The 17,194-nt window shown below is 38.9% G+C and overlaps 1 protein-coding gene across 3 annotated transcripts in view; it reads left to right on the top strand.

Annotated features, from left to right (window-relative positions):
* The first annotated feature begins 926 nt into the window (after positions 1 to 926).
* MINPP1 (multiple inositol-polyphosphate phosphatase 1) overlaps positions 927 to 17,194 on the top strand; it is a 36,869-nt gene continuing 20,601 nt past the window's right edge. The window contains exons 1-3 of one of the 3 annotated variants that reach the window (XM_037156613.2): positions 927 to 1,602; positions 4,372 to 4,569; positions 12,282 to 12,379. In XM_037156613.2, coding sequence (XP_037012508.2) covers positions 966 to 1,602; positions 4,372 to 4,569; positions 12,282 to 12,379 — 933 coding nt within the window. In that variant the 5' untranslated portion in view covers positions 927 to 965. The remainder of the gene's footprint in view (positions 1,603 to 4,371; positions 4,570 to 12,281; positions 12,380 to 17,194) is intronic. The other 2 variants (XM_037156615.2, XM_037156616.2) reach the window with 2 other exon arrangements.

The raw sequence follows: 17,194 nt of genomic DNA, 5'->3' as shown, positions 1-17,194 counted from the left end.
CAAGATACTGCTCAGAATTATGATTTGGGGGGAGTGTCAAAGATTGAGCAGTAACTTATGAAAAACCTAGCTCCTCATTTGAGTATGTTATTATATAGGCGTAGAGTTTGGACTTGGAGTGGTGATAAATAGAATGTTTGCTTCACGTAGCACATGAACTCATATTTAATAACGAAGTAAATCTGTTGGGCCATGACCTAATGCGTCCAAGCTGTCAGGATTACTATGTCTTACTCTCTAAGCCTTTCAGTAACAACTAACACAATACTTGTGAGGTGCAGTCTCACTGAAGCCAGCTTTGCTAGTCTGGGTCGAGAGACTGCCAAAGGCTTAGGAATTAAATTTCCTGGAGAACTGTGCCTCTTTCCAGGTTCTTCTCTGCCTTGCGTAGTTTATTTTCAAACACAAACGGACGAAACACCTTGGACTTCAGAAAGCGTGCTGGGGCAGGGACCAGGGATCTGCGTTTTCCACCACCTCGGGTGGATTTGATCCAGATGGTCCAGAGACTGTATTTTGGAAAACAAAGTAAAACGGGTAAAGGTGGTGATACAAGAGTTAACTGTTAAAAGGTGTCCCGTTTTGGTGGCGTTGGAGGGTAAGACTTAGTCCAGGCTTATTCACACCTTACAAAATTTAAAAAGCGGAGGAGTCGCCACGAAGTCCCTGAAGCGCCTACCAGGAGGAAACTCGCCCACGCTCCGGGCCAGCCCGCGCTGGCTCTACCTAAACCACAGGTCTCTAAGGCTTCTCCGGGTTTTCTGCCGGCTCCATCTGAAACTCAGGTTTACGCGGCTCCTTGGGGCTTCCACTCAGCACCCACAGCCGCCGCCAGCCGCAGCGCCCTCCTCCCCGCGAATCCCGGGGCCGGGGCCGGAAGCGACCTCCGCGCCCGCCCCCTGCCTGCCGGAGCCGGAAATCGGCGAGTCCAGCCCGAACGACGCCTCCGGGGGCTGAGCGACACCATGCCCTGCGGCGCCGGCAGTTTCGCCAGTGTTTCCTCCGCACCTGCAGCGGTCCTGGCTGTGGCCCTGCTTTCGTCGTTCTCGCGAAGCTCCCTGTTGGAGCCGAAGGACCCCGTCGTCTTGGCGCTCAGCCCCTACTTTGGCACCAAAACTCGCTACGAGGATGTCAACCCTGGGCTGCTACCGGACCCCGAAGCGCCGCGGCGGGCCCCGGAGCTGCTGGAGGAGACCTGCACTCCGGTGCAGCTGATCGCCCTCATCCGCCACGGCACCCGCTACCCAACGGCCAAACAGATCCGCAAGCTCCAGCAGCTACATGGGCTGCTGCAGGCCCGCGGGCGCGGGGAGGAGCGGGCCGACGCCGCCGGCGCTCGAAATCTCGGCGCCGCGCTGGCCAGCTGGCCGCTGTGGTACTCGGACTGGATGGACGGGCAGCTGGTGGAGAAGGGGCGGGAGGACATGCGACGGCTGGCGCTGCGCCTGGCCTCCCTTTTCCCTGTCCTTTTCAGTCGCGAGAACTGCGGCCGCCTGCAGCTGGTCACCAGCTCTAAACACCGCTGCGTGGAGAGTGCCGCCGCCTTCCTGAAGGGGCTGTGGCAGCACTATCACCCCGGGGTGCCGCCACCCGACGTCGCAGGTGACCACCAGGCCAGAACCCTGCCTCCGTCTTCTTCCCACCCCCACCCAAATCCACCCCCTCCCATCCTGGACTTCCTCTCACCACCCTCTGTCCCCAGCCCCGGTCTCTCTAACCCCCAGCCCCTGGTAGGGTCTGGGCTTTCTCCTCATACGTACACTTGTTTGCGTATTCCTCGGGTATGAATTTAGCACCTTAAACGTGCATGACATTGTAGTAGACGTTGGGGCATTCAATAGGAAAAGAGACACCCAAGGGCCGTTTTGGATCATCTATGCCCAAATTGACTTGCCCCCTCTAAGCAACAAACCCTTGCTTTCCTCCCTCCCTGGCTGCCAGTTCTACAGTGGGGCACACTTTAAATAGTCTAGGACTTTCTTCCTCAAGCTTTGCGTCTGATGCTGTTTGGATTTTTTTTTTTCGCTTCTCAATTTTCTGATGTTTGTTCTAGACCTACCTCCTGTTCTAGGAAGCTACTCTCAAATTTTCTTTATTTCTCTGCTTTTTTCTCTGTTTTGTTCTAATGTATGCGTATACTGCATGAGTGGCCTTCATTGTAGTTGTTGTCCATGGTAACATGCAGCACTTTACTAATTTACTCCATTAATTATTCTTTTGCAGAATTTGAGACATCGCCTAGTGGGGCCCTTTAATTTAAAGGTGGGGCAGCTGAACCCACGAATATGCCTTGTAAACTAGAGTAAGGCCCAGAGTCTCAGGTCTTCTGTTTCCTGGGAACAATGTCTTTTTTTCCCCCTTAGGAAATGTTCAATAGACAGTTAAGACTAATAACAAACACTTAATACCTGCTATGTGCCAGGCATGCTTAACATTTATTTAACTAAATCCTTACAGCAGCTCTCTGATTGTATTTTCCCCTATGTAATAGATGAGATGGTGGAGAAACAAACTAAATTTATATAGCTAGGTATATGGATCTAGGAAATCTGATTAGTCTCAACATTACATTATATAGTTTCTGTTTGTCTGTAACTTAAGGATAAGAATTAAAAAAACAACATTTTTGTGCCATAGAGATGATCAAGTGTTAATACTTTCTTGATCGGTTTAAAGATCAGAGTTGAAATGAGACATCATTTAGTTTCAAAGCCTAAGTGAAAAATGAAGTAGACTGGTTTATCATTTCTCCAATAACATCCTTTCTTAAGCAGGTCAGCCATCTCCAAGGGTTCTTCCATGGATTGTGTGTCATGTTATTAATGTGTGGGTAATTCAGTTGGCTGGCTTGTGCTTTTTAGTTACAGCTAGGCTTTTTCTGTTAATATGAGTGAAAATTCTCCACAAATCTGTTAGTATAGCACAGTATATACAGAGTGAGGCAAAAATGGTTTACAGTTGTTTGTATGAAAAATAATACATAAATAAAAAATATAAGAATAAACTGTTTTGCATATTCACAACTATAAACCTCTTTTGTCCAACCCTGTGTAGTGTATAACAAAAAAGGGCCACTGGACCTTCTAAGGTGGCATTGTAGGTACTGGCACTGGCCTCCAACTATGAAGCCAGGGATCAGAATAGTTCAAAATAACCCACTCCTCACCATTTTCATTCTCAGATTAAACCTCTTTGTTTAGCTACTTCATTATTTATTATCAGTAGATAGTTGTTTTCACTCTTGTGTATATCTGGGATTTTGAGGGAGGACACAAAATTAGATTTTGTATTCTTACAGAAGCAGAACAATGCTTTTGTTTCTGTTTAAGAAGCAGCAGTAATTAGATCGTAGCAAGGATGAAATATCCAGATCCACTTGGAAAATTGTATTTTGAGGCCACAAAAAAATGACAGAGCACTTACTTTCCTAATTAAGATACTACTTCCTTAACAACTGTAGTGCAGTCTGCAATTAAAGTGGTGAAACGGATGCAGACATATATATTTCCCTACACACACATCTAAAGCAAAACAATATAACTAGATTAAATTTTCTCATTTTATATATAGAAATAGTATAGTTGGTGTTCTTTTCGTAGGTTATTGGAGAAATGATAGTTGAAATCTGTATGTTTTGAATATGATTGTAAAAAAAACCTTAAAAGACACCTCAGTAGTTCAAGCTTGAATGTGAATGGTCTTCCAATACATATCTGTTGCCAAAGTGGGGAAAATAATATAACTTATTAAATTCTTTGTGGGCTTCAGTTAGAAAACAAACCAAATCAGAAGCACAGAGCACAATGAAAAACAAAAGTATTTTTGTATTTTGTGCTGTTGTCAGTAGTTTTTGTCCCAAGCAGGTTGTTTTGTAAAGTAAACAGGGTTGAGAAAGTTAATTGAGAAAATAAAATACTCTATTTAGACTTTAACTTAGAAGGAAAAACAGATCCTGTCTTTTGAGTTATCTCTTGTATTTGGAAATTTTCCTAAGTGTTAGTTTGTTTTTCAAGTTTTCTGTGCCTAACATAAACAGTACTTACATAACACAGTTTGTAGTTTTTATAACTTTTATGTCTAATAATTTTTTGCTTTCTTTGAGAAAACATTCATATCAGTTACCTTAATTTTATTGCATAGTATTGCTGTAATACATTTTTATCTTGGATACTTTGTTTCATTAGTTTTTTCTGGTATATACTCTCATGAATTAATATTACAGATGAGGAATAGTTTCGCCCTATGTCTTTCTTGAATAATGTATGCTTGAATAATAGGTTTTTAGTGTTTTTTTTAGCACTTGAAACAAAATTTTTAATAATTTGAACTCGTCGCTTATGTCATATATATGTATATGTTTTCCCTTACCAGACATGGAATGTGGACCTCCAAAAATTAATGATAAACTAATGAGATTCTTTGATCATTGTGAGAAGTTCGTAACTGAAGTAGAAAGGAATGACACAGCTCTTTATCATGTAGAAGCCTTCAAAACTGGACCAGAAATGCGGAACATTTTAAAAAAAGTTGCAGCAACTTTGCAGGTGCCAGTCAGCAATTTAAATGCAGGTAATGTGCTCATTATCTTTCATTTGAATTCTGAAATAGCTTAAATAATTTTTGAATTCTGAAAATGAAGAAATATGGAAGCATAAAGTTATTCCTTTTAAAGGCCCACAGTTGATTTTACACTAAGAAAATAATATGGTCTAGGTCAAGAAAATTGTACACCTCATGCTTACTGTTTTTTAGATTCAAATTCTTTGATTTGTAAATTAATGTACAGGATTCTTCTTATATTATGGAATTATTTTGAGGACAGAGGTATGTAAAGCTTCAATTCTGAGCATTATTTATAAAACAAAAATTATCTTTTCTGTGTTACCTCCTCAAAGTGACACACATGGAAGGTCAGATAAATTTAGCTTTTGAAGCAGTTCAGAAGTCCATGTTAATGTTTTGAAAGAGATAAGTTTTGGAATGTGAAAGGCAAAGTAGTGTGGAGGTTTTTGTTTTCTTTTTTGAAGCTTTAAACCTAGAGATGCTGAGAAAATGAGCGGTTGTGTCTGTCATAAGGTATTGCAGTGGAGATGGACTGGTTCCAGTTTATCATGCAACCTAGGATACTTTTGAGGGTGAAAGGGACATTATTAATAATTATGCTGAGAAAGCAGGACATATGGTCACCTAGAAATGGGAAGTTAAAAAATAGTAAAGTTATTTTCTAGAAATTTATAATGCATTGAGCAAGTATTCACAAATGTGCATACAAAGATTGTGGACTTCATTATATTGTGAATAAATTTCCAAAAGACTAGAGGTAGGAGATGTTGTGGGGGAGGAGGTAGAAACGTAGACTGGAATCTGTCATTCATAGAGCCTGAATGCTTTAAAGGATTAAAAAAGTGAATATACCTAGACTAGATCAGCATTTAAAATTGAATTTTTTCTTTCCCCAAACTGGTTATATACTGGGGTCACCTGGTAAGCTTTAAAAATTATTTATTTTATTAGGAAACAACTCAAGTCTATAAATAATAATAAAAGCTAATATAATGAACATTGGTATGCGCACAATTTAGTTGTATCAGATTTTAACATTATGCTTCAGTTAGTTGTTTTGAATATATCGAGGTCTTTTGGTCCCTCTGCAGGATCTCATTCATCTCCTTTTCTCCCCAGAGGTAGCCATTGTCATGAATTGAGCATTTAAATCATTCTATGCAAGTTTTTGTATTTATGCTTATGTTTCTGTATATAAATGGGATATTGTTTTGCAGATTTTTAAATATTAAGAATGGTATCAATGATACCAGTCTAAGATTTGGTTTGAATTCAACTTTGTGTTTTTGATATAATATGTATAATTCTAGTACTATAGTATAAATTTATGTACAGAATTTGATAACTATTCCAATATCTAGTCATTATTCTTTTAATGGGCATTTAGACTGTTGAAGGTTTTTTTTAAAAACTATTTTCAGTCTCTAAATGAATAAGGATTTTCAGTGTTTTAATGATGAGATAATTGAGAGCAACTTCTTTTTGGAGGTAATATAACTCTAGTGGTTAAAATGATGGGTTCTGAAATTGGACTGTTTGTATTTAATTTTTGACTGTGTAATACTATTGACTGACTCTGATCTTTGGCTAATTCCTTAGTATCTCTTTGCCAAAGTTTCTTTCTTTGTAAAATGGATATAAGAATTATAAATGCCTTAAGCATTATTGCAAGGGTTATATTTTTAAATATATTTTATTGATTATGTTATTATAGTTGTCCATTTTTTCCCCCTTTTCCCCCCTCCACCCAGGTCCCCCCATTCCCCCCAGCAATACCACCCCTTTAGTTTATATCCATGGGTAAATGAATATAAGTTCTTTGGCTACTCCATTTCCTAGACCGTTCTTAACTTGTCCCTGTCTATTTTGTACCTATCATTTATGCTTCCTATTCCCTGTGCCCTTTTCTTCTTTCTCCCCCTTCCCTGTCCCTCTGATAACCCTCCAAGTGACCTCTGTATCTGTGATTCTCTTTCTGTTATGCTTGTTTGCTTAGTTTGTTTTTTAGATTCATTTGTTGATAGTTGTGAATTTGTAGCCATTTTAATGATCATAGTTTTGATCTCCTTTTTCTAAAGTGAGTCTCTTTAATATTCCATATAATAATGGCTTGGTGATGATGAACTCCATTAGCTTTACCTTGTCTGGGAAATACTTTATCTGCCCTTCAATTCTAAATGATAGCTTTGCTGGATAGAGTAATCAAGGTTGTTAGTTTTTGCTTTTAATCGCTTTGGACAGTCTTGCCAATCTGTTCTTACCTGCAAATTTTTTTTGAGAATCAGCTGACGGTCTTATGGGAACTGCTTTGTAGGTAACTTTTCTCTTGCTACTTTTAAGATTCTCTCTTTATCTTTAACCTTTGACATTTTAATTATAATGTGTCTTGGTATGGTCCATTTTTTGTGTCCATCTTGTTTGGGACTCTGCTTTCTAGATTTGTATGTCTATATCTTTCACCAAGTTAGGGAAATTTTCTTTCATTATTTTTCAAATAAGTCTTCATTTCTTGCTCTTTCTCTTTTCCTTTTTGGCATTCCTATGATTCGGATACTGATACATTTAAAGATGTCCCAGAGCCTCCTTAGCCTAATCTCATTTTTTTTTTAAGTTCTTTTTTCTTCTTCCTGTTCTGATTGAATGTTTTTTTCTCCCTTATGTACCAAATTATTGATTTGATTCTTGGCTTCATTCACCCTACTGTTGGTCCCCTGTTAATTTTTCTTTATTTCACTTAATTCAGCCTTCATTTCTGCCTGGGTCTATTTTATGCTGTTGAAGTACCCAATGAGTTCCTTGAGCATCCTAATAACCAGTGTTTTGAACTGTGCATCTGATAGGTTGCTTATCTCTATTTTGTTTAGTTCTTTTTCTGGAGTTATGTTCTGTTCTTTCTGTTTCTGGAGTTTTGTTCTGTTCTTTCTTTCATTTGGGCCATGATTCTTTGTCTTCTCATTTTGGTAGGCTCCCTGTGTTTGTTTCTGTGTATCAGGTAGAGCTGCTTTGGCTTCCTGTCTCGGTAGCATGGCCTGTTGTAGAAGAGTGTGGCTATAAGTTGGATGGGGTGGAGCATTAGGTAATTGCCGGGGTAGGGCAACCCGTGCCACTGCTGTGTGGCTCTTTGTGGCGGAGGGCTCAGAGAGGGGACAGTGCAACCTCTGGAGTTTTATCTGGGAGGTAGCTGTCTCCTGGCATTCGTCCTGATGCCAATAACTTCAGTTTTTCCCTGCATGCCACTGGTGCCCTTTCAGCTGCTGCCCCAGTGCTAGAGCCCAGAGGGAATGCGTCTGGGTAAGTCTCAAGTCTGTTGCGGGCCTTTTAAGAGGAGACTACTGAAAATCCCATAGTTTCTTGTGCCACCCCAGCGGCCAGTGGTTTTTATAGCCAGAAGTTATGGCGACTTATCATCTTGGGACTGGGACCCTGGGCTGGGTGGTCTGGTATGGGGCTGGGATCCCTCACTCCCAAGGTATCCCTCTGATTTTTAGTCACCACTCTTGGCTATAGGACCACTCATTCTCTATCTCCACATCTTTTGCCCCTTCTACCCATCTGGATGAATGTGGCTTCTTTAGTTCCTTGCTTGTCAGACTTTCATACAGCTCAATTCTCTGATAATTCTGGGTGCTACTTGTTTTGTAGTCTAGTTGTAATTTTTTCTCTGCAAGGAAGTGAGCCATGTTTACCTACAATGCCATCTTAACTGGAAGTTGAGATTAATATTTGCAAGGCATTACCATAGTACCTGGCACACAGTAACAGCTCAAAAATATTTTAGCTATTTAAAAACCTGTTTTTTTTGTTACATAGAGAGGTAATGCTGTATTTTCTGTAAACTTATCAATGTATGTCTCATTCTTTTAAATTCTATGTTATTTCATAGGTATATTTAATTTCAAGGTCAGTGCTAATTAAAAACTTAAATATTAAATACTTAACCCCTTATCAAATTTTAATGGTGGGAGGGATGAGTCCAGGTTCTTTTTATAGGAAGTCATTTTCCTACTGAAGTTTTCTTACGTTCTGAATCTTTCAGATGACACTACAGTGAACATTCTTAATAGTCTGCTTTCTGCACTTAAGAGTTTATAGGTTAAATAACTGTAGGTGGAATTATTGGGTTAAGCAACATGAATATTTTACATCTTGACATAAACTTCTAAGTTGTTCTTTGAAAGTGTAGAAAAATGTGTATCAGTCATAAGAATGTTCATTTTCCCTTATTTTATTCAATAGTAGATATTAGTCATTTTGACTTTTACCAATTTGATTAATAAAAATGCTCTCTAGCTTTAATTTGCATTTCTTTGATTACTTGTGAAGATGAACATCTTTTCATGATTATTAGCAATTTTCATTCCTTTTGAAAAATGTCTCTTTATACTTGTCCATTTTCTATTGGATTATTTTTATGGTTTTCTTATTGATCATAGGCATCCTTTATGTGTTATGGATATATTAATTACAATATTTATCCTTTAATTTTGCTTGATGAAGGATAAATCCTTTGCCTATTGTATTTTGCTAACATTTCTCCTAATTTGTTGCTTATCTTTTTTTTTAAAATTCAAGTAACCACAGATGGGAAATGAGAGGAGGGCCCAGAGTTGTGACAAATAATGGTTACCTCCTCCCCTGCAGAACAGGGGGAAAATGTGGCCCCACAGTCTCAGTGGTCACCAAAGCCCCCCTGATCATTCTGCTGTTGCATCGTAGCGGCAAGGCCCCACTCTCCCGGGGGCCGGGGTCCTCGGCTCCCAGCCTTCTTTGCCCCTGCCCCTTCCCGAGAGCATCTTGGAGGGGAGTGTGGGCAGCACAGGAGGCAGTTGGGATGAACGTTTGGCCCTGGTCGCAGCATCAGTGATAGATGTCTAAGAATGAAATGGTGAACAAAAAACAACACAACTGTCCAGAGGTAGTTTGTGAACATTGGAAAAATGGAACCAGAATCTTGTGGGGTAAAGAGTTGTAAGGTGGGTGGCGGTGGGGGGCAAGGTTAGTTTTTTCTTAGTAGTACCTCATGTGAGGGAAGGGGAATTTTGAGGCCTGAAATGGAAGCAGGCTCATACCCCTCTGCTTTCCTCCTCTGCCCCAAGGAGGGCTATCCAACCTAGTGCAGGGACTAGGCAGGCAGGGAAGAAAGTAAAGTGGGTGTGAGCCACTCCTGTTGAGACACAGGTTGGTCAGGGCATCTTGAGTCAGAGCTTGGGTCCCTTAAAGTTCAGGGGAGCCCTCTCAGGACCCCTAAAAGGAAGCCAGAGGTAAAAGTGGGAAAGAAAGTTCCCACCAGCAAACCAGGAGCACAGTCAGCAATGTCCCCACCACCAAGAGAGGGAATGCAGCAGCAGGTACAGGGTACAGTTAAAGTAACCTTTGACCAAGGAAGGCAAGTGAATGCACCTGGGTGGGTGAAATGGGTTGCTGGGAACCCATACCAAAGGAAAATTATTCCCCGTTTGGGCCACTGGGGCCCTGCAATGGCTGGTGTGCTCTATAGTGTGGTGGTGCTGGCAGGTACAGGGCAGGGGTCAGGGGATTGGGTGGGGATGGTGATGGTAACTGTGGGCCTGGTGGGCAGGGGCAGTGGGATCAAAAATGTCCTATCCCAGAAGGAAACTGCTCCTCTGTATAGTCACTGCAGGACTCCTGCAAGATGCCCTCTTATTCCTTCTCCAGTTTTTTGGGTCTGCCCTTTTATTTCCTCCCTGGAGTCTTGGTTTTCCAGGTGTTGGCAGTGCCCTTGTTTTTGCTCCCCTTTGGTCAGCCCCACAGTTTCTTAGGTTTTTACACTTTGCTGGGCTCCTTCAGAGGTTGCTTGGGAGGCCTGCTCTGGCATCTCTTCTCCGTGCGATACTTTTCCTGCTTGGAGGTCCCGGGTTGGCTTGACTTGTACTTTGACTCACTCATCTTCTCTCTAAGGAGCAGATGGAGGAGTGATGGCTGGGGTGGGCAAGGTTGGCTGGCCTGAGATACGCACTCAGATTGCTGGGAGCTGTGAATCTGCCTGGTTCTACCACAGCTGGTAGGTAGAGCTGCACCAGTGTGAGCGATAGCCCAAGAGCCCGGAGTCCCAGTTGGAGAAGCACAAGCCCTGCTCAGGGGCGTTGTAAAAAAGCAGTGGCTTATCTTTTATTTCTGTTTTTGGTGCATTTGATCGTACAGAAGTTTACATCTTTTATATAGCCATGTTTGTCTTTTCATTATGGCTTCTAAGTGTTGTATTTTGCCTAGGAATTATCTCTTACCCCAAGATTATTGTATTTTCCTATGTCTTCCTTTACTCATTTTATGTTTTAATGTTTAAATCTCTAATTTGTATGAAATATTTTTGAGGTTCAAAAACTGACCAGGTGTCAGAACAGTCGTAATAGATGCATCAGAGCCATAACCCATCATAAAAGATTATTTGTCTAAACTCCCTCTTGGCAGGTGGGAAAATTGAGACCCAGAAAACCTAGAATGACTTGTCTGAGGTAATTAGTGCCAGATTCAGGTCTCATAGCCTCGGTCATCAAGAGTTTGGGATGAATTTTTTTCCAGTCAGCTTTCCTCCAATTAAACAATATACCATGTGCACTGACTTTCATAGTTTCGTAACTAGAATTTTGAGTGTGAGAAGCCATGACCTTTCATCATCAAATATACATGGTACTTAAAAGCTTCTATATTATATTGAATATTAGGGTTATAAACCTTTTCATTTATATAAGCAACTTTTTAATGGCTTTTATGTATATTCCCAATGAAATATTCTCTTTGTACTACATACTGCATGAGGGAATTTCTGTAAACTCAAAACTAGTGCAAAAAACATGTAAGAGCAATTTTTTTTGCCCCATTTTTCTTAGAAAGGAAAGGCAGTGAAGTTAAAGAAAAAGTAAAGCACTGGTGTCAAACCCTTGCAGTTGACTTCTTTTTTCTCTGTGTAGCATTAAATATCACCACTTGTCCTTGACTGAAGAGCAGTATGTTTACTCGGTGCTAACAGAGGTTATCTTTGTAGCCTAAGTATTCATTCCCTTTATTTATTTATTTTTTTAAAGATTTTATTTATTTATCTTTAGAGGGGAAGGGAAGGAGAGAGAGAAACTTTGGCCTGAGAGGCATGGTTTCTTTACACTTCTCTTCAGAATCCTTGTATATCTACCTACAAGTAATGTAATCAGCTGTTGAGTGAGGTAAAAGTCCCAGGTAATTTAGTCTGAAATCCACTGACTGATTGGGCAGCCAAGGTTGAAAAATAGATGTTGTCATCAACCTCTCTCCTTCTTCAGTGTGTGATTTTTTTTGTTTGATTCATTCATTGACCCTTTGTTTCACCTTCCTTCTGACCCCTCACTTACACTGACCCTTCTTCCCTTTCTAACTTTTACACCCTTCTATGCTTTTATAACCTCTGTACTAAAAAAAAAAATTTTTGTTTCTGTGAAACAGAAAAAAAAATTACTGTTTCACAGAGAAAACTTGTTAGTATTGTTGGGCTGAAATTTATATCTCATCATGGTTTCTCCAGAAGGTACTATTTCCTCCCCTTTGGAATGTACAGAATAAGTCTTCATTCTTTGATAGCCAGGAAGAAACTGACTAATAGTCTCCTTTCCAAACTGAATTTATTCACTTTCTTCAGCTGTACTGTACATGGCATTTTACAGCTTTTTAGCCTTTGGAAATATGTGGAAATAATAACCCACCAATTTTCCCTTTTTTTCCCCCCCCAGATTTAATTCAGGTAGCTTTTTTCACCTGTTCATTTGACCTGGCAATTAAAGGTGTTAAATCTCCTTGGTGTGATGTTTTTGACACAGATGATGCAAGGGTAAGTATTAATTTTGCAGTTTCTTTGCTTTTTTTGCAAAATTTTTTAATGCTGTTGCTTGAACTAGCTTCTCAAAAAATAAGCAGAATAGGGAACATTAACTGTCTTTCACTAACTCATATTTTTTTTCACCTAAAGAGAGACTGCTTTTTCATGCAGGGCTCACCTACTTCTAATTAGTTTGGGTTCATAAAATTTTGGAAAAATTTCTTCCATTATGATTTGCTTTCTAGGTCTACTCAGTTAAAAAGCTATTTAACCCAACATCAGACTTTACTACTGGAAAGCATTATACAGCTAATACAATTTAAATTCTCTTTTTTAAAGGATGTGAGGTCTCAGAGAGCATGAATGTTTTTTCAAATACCTATTTCTTTCATAACAGTTTTCATAATAAATTGAGTTCTGTTCCACCCTGATATGCTGGTGATTCATCTACACTTTGCGTATTTCATATTTTTTCCTTCATTCATATGCCTTCTTTGTAGACTTTTAGACTCTAGAAAGAGAAGTAGCTTTGAGACTCTAGACAGGCCTCTGGTAGCTTTGAGAGAGGCAAATTCTGGTCAGTCTGGGGTGTTTGAAGCTAGAGAGGTGAGCTAGGAGAGGGCTAATTTTAAGTATTAAAGATTGCAGCATTGGATAGAATTCTGGTAGGTGAAAGTAGGACATGATTTCTATGTATGGATCATTCAGGAATATGGACTTTTGAAACTTTAGCCACTCCTTGCCTGTATATGTATATGAAACCTTCAGTATGCCATAATAAATAAGTAAACTTCAAAATTTAACTTAAAGTTAAGTGGCTCTGTCCATGTGGTACCTTACTTGTGAAGACTTGACAGCTTCTGTGTCTGATTTTTTTACTTACGATAGATTGGGGTTTTAATTTTTTAAAATATTTTTGTAAGTTTTCAATTACAGTTGACATACAATATTACATTAGTTTCAGTTGTACAACCTCATGATTAGATACTTCTGTAATTTACAAAGTGATCACCTTGATAAATCTAGTCCCCATCTGGCACCATACATAGTTACTACAATATTATTGACTGTATTCCCTATGCTATACTTTACACCCTCATGACTGCCGTGTAGCTACCAATTTGTGCTTCTTAATCCCTTTTATCAGCCAGTCCAGCAGGGGGAGGGCTCAGCAAAGAAATATGGCTTCTGCCAGTACTTCTATCTGGGAGAGAGCAGTCCCTCCAGCCCTCACCCTGAAGCCAGACAAGTCACGTCCTCCTGTGTGTCCCTGGTACCTTTGTAGCTGTTGTTTTATTGCTGGAACTTAGAATTAGTCTGAGTAAGTCTGTGGGCCAGTCTTTAAGAGGAACACGTGAACTTCAGTGTCCTCTGTCTCTCTCAGGCACAATCTCTGCTGGTTTTCACAGCCAGGGCTTATGGTGACCTTCCTTCCTGGCACTGGAACACTGGACTGGGGAGCCTGCTGTGGGCCTGGGACTGCTTGTTCCTCAGGGGAACCTCCATAGCCAAGATACCTTTATGATTTTCAACTGTAACATGTGGGTATGGTGTGTGTATGGGACAGGCTGGTTCCAAGTCTCCACCCCTCTTACCAGTCTCCCTGGGGCTGCTTCTGTGTATTTTTAGTTGTAGGACTTCTATTCATCTAGACTTCAGGCAGTTGTTCTCAGTGACGGTTGTTCTATAGCTTCATTGTCATTTTGATGGGGTCATGGGAAGATACAAGTACCACATTTACTTGCTTCTTCATCTTGACCAGAAACTGGGGTTTAAACATTTTTGACAAGAATACTATAGCCCTGGCCAGGTAGCTCAGTTAGTTACAGCATTGTCTCACTATACCAAGGTTGAGGGTTCAATTCTCAGGGCACATACAAGTATCAACCACTGAATGCATACTAAGTGGAACAACAAATCAGTGCTTCTCTCTCCCTCTGTCTTTCCCTCTGTCTCTTTCTCTGTCTCTCTCTGTGTCTCCCTCTTCCTCTCTCCCTCTCTTCCCCCTCCCTCTCTTCCCCCTCCTCTTTCCCTCCCTTTCTCCTTCTCTTCCTCTCCCCCTTCCTCTGTCTCAAATCAGTAGATTAAAAAAGAATAAAGAATACTATATGAGTGATATATCTTTCTCAGTGCATCACATCAGAAGGAATGATGTCAGTTTGTCACATCATTCATGATAATGTTTGGTTATTTGATTAAAGTGATGACTGCTAGATTTCCACATTGTGGAGGTACCTTTTTTCCTCCGTAAATAAAGAACTGTGTGATTGATCATAACTTGAAATTTTGAAATACACGTATATTAAATTAATTGAATACAAGTTTCCTTTTTCTTCTATGTAAACAGCAAATAAGTTAGATTCTTCATTTAAAAATATAAGGTTCTCTGATTTACATATTTCTGAAGGATTTACAGATGAAATAAAATGATATCTGGGATTTGTTTTCAAAATAATCCAGTGATGGTGGTAGGTGTATAACTGAAACAGGATTGGTCAAATGACAATTATTGTTGAAATTGGATGGTGAGTACACCAGTGGTTCATTATACTACCCTCTATTTTTATATGTTTGAAACTCTTTATCAAAATTTTTTTAAGTAAAAGTGAACAGACATGAAATTCTGAGAATTGTGGAGATTATTAGCTATCCAAGACCTTGTGAAATGCTGGATTGTGTATGCCTTCATTCAGCAGATATTGCTTTAGTGCTTGCTCTGTGCTGGGTACTTGGTTGAACTAAAGATACTACCATAAGCTAGGCATTATCTTCACAGAATGCCACAAGGAGCAAAAGACTCAAATGAACCATTGCAAGACAATGGGATGGCTATAATAGAAATGTACATGGAATAGTAATATACAAAGGAGGCAGCTGATTTAATGATAGGTAAATACAAAAGAAATGATTCATGAACTAGTTACTTTTCTGTATGATACTTTTCTTGCAACTTTGTATGTATCTTTTACTGTAATGAGTATACCTAGATTTTCTGGGATAAGTTTTGATATTTAATATTCCCTAATAAAAGCCATTCATGTCATGTAGGTCTTCAGAAGTATTTATAGAGTTTGGTAAATTTATCTCTCATGTTTTAAAAAAATATTTTCCCTGTTTCTGAGATTATTTACTCATTATTACTTGTACATTTGTGCTTTCACAGTTTCTTTATTAGTTTGGTTTATTACATTACTAATTAGTTTTTTCAAAAAACAATTTGATTTTAAACTTTATGTAATACATAATTTATATTTACAATATACACAGTATGTATTTTTCTGTGTCTAGTTTTTGTTCAGTGTATGTTTTTAAGCTTTATCTAGGATGCTGCTGCATGTAACTTCACAGTCATCTGCTTAATAGTGGGAATGTATTTCTGAGAAATGTGTCATTAGGTGATTATGGTGTTGTGTAAACATCATTGAGTGCACTCACACAAACGTAGATGCTATAACCAACTACACCCCTAGGCTGTTTGCTATAAACTGTTGCTTGTAGGCCACAAGTCTATATAGCCTCTTCTTGCACTTTCAAACAACACCAGATTAAATCAAAACATAAGAAAAACGGTGCAGAGACCTTTAAACACGAGATGTATGAGGTTACTGGCAGCATAACACAGCATACTGTTTCATAGCAAACTTTTTATAAGCACGCTTTAAAATAATAAAACATATATTAAATATACAGACCAGTAGAATAGTCATTTATTATTATTGTCAGGTATTATGTGCTATACATAATTGAATGTGCTATACATTATGTGACTAGTAGTACAGTAAGTTTGTTTACACTAGCATCACCTTAAACACATGAGTAATGCATTGCACTGTGATGTTACAATGACTACAATGTCACTAGGCAATAGAAATTTTTCATTATAACCTTAAGGGGCCACTGATGCATATGTAGTATGTCGTTAAACATTATGCAGTGCATAACTGCAATTCACTTTCATTGCTGTGTAGTATTCTATTGTATGAATTATCAGTTTTTAAACCCATTATCTTGTTTGTAGACATGTAGGTTTTCAGTTTAGGGCTGTTTTGTTCCATTTTCTGGTTATTTATGTGAGGAGGGCATGACTGGTATCAATTATTTCATTACAACACATCCTTTTAATATACTGCTAAATTTTATTTGGTTATGATTGATTTCAGATTTATTAAATCGTGTTTATAGTGTGGTTGGTTTATGGCAGTGGCTATCATTTGTGAGTGATACTACTGACCCGGACCTATTTTTTCTCTCTTTGCAGGTTAGAAATGTAACAGGGAGTTTTTGTTTATTACAATGACTAGGAATCACTGTCAGCATTTTGTGGTTGAGAGTGTGGGATGCCAGCTGTCTTGCAATGCAGTGATCTGAATTTTCTCATCACTTTTTCTTTGTGCTTTCTTTGTCCAGTTTTGGTAATAAGCTTCTATTAGCCTCCTAAAATGAATTAAGTTCCCCATCTTTTTCTGTGTTCTGGAATAATTTAAGTATTAGTAATTAACTTCTTTGAAGGTTTGGTAGAACTCATGGTTAAAACCAACTATGCTTAGAATCTTTCAGGTAGACCTTTGACTCTATTTTGTGTAGTCAGTTTGGGTAACTTACATTTTTCTACAGAAACCACCCATTTCATTTATATACATTTTCAAGTCTTTTTGATACATAAAGTTTTAACAGTGTGTAGATGTGTTTTTTAAAAATCTCCAGTTATAGTTACCTTTTTATTTCTGATACCATTTTTATTTCTTCAATAGATTTGATAGAACTTTGTTTTTATTTTAATTTTTTTTAAAGAAATCTTTAAAAAAAAAGATTTTATTTATTTTTAAA

This window comes from Artibeus jamaicensis, unplaced genomic scaffold (genome assembly GCF_021234435.1).
Source record: "Artibeus jamaicensis isolate MK-2021 breed Jamaican fruit bat unplaced genomic scaffold, CSHL_Jam_final contig_332, whole genome shotgun sequence".
Classification (NCBI taxonomy): Eukaryota; Metazoa; Chordata; class Mammalia; order Chiroptera; family Phyllostomidae; genus Artibeus; species Artibeus jamaicensis.
The sequence above is the reverse complement of the archived record's forward strand: the minus strand, read 5'-3'. Positions and strand labels throughout refer to the sequence as shown.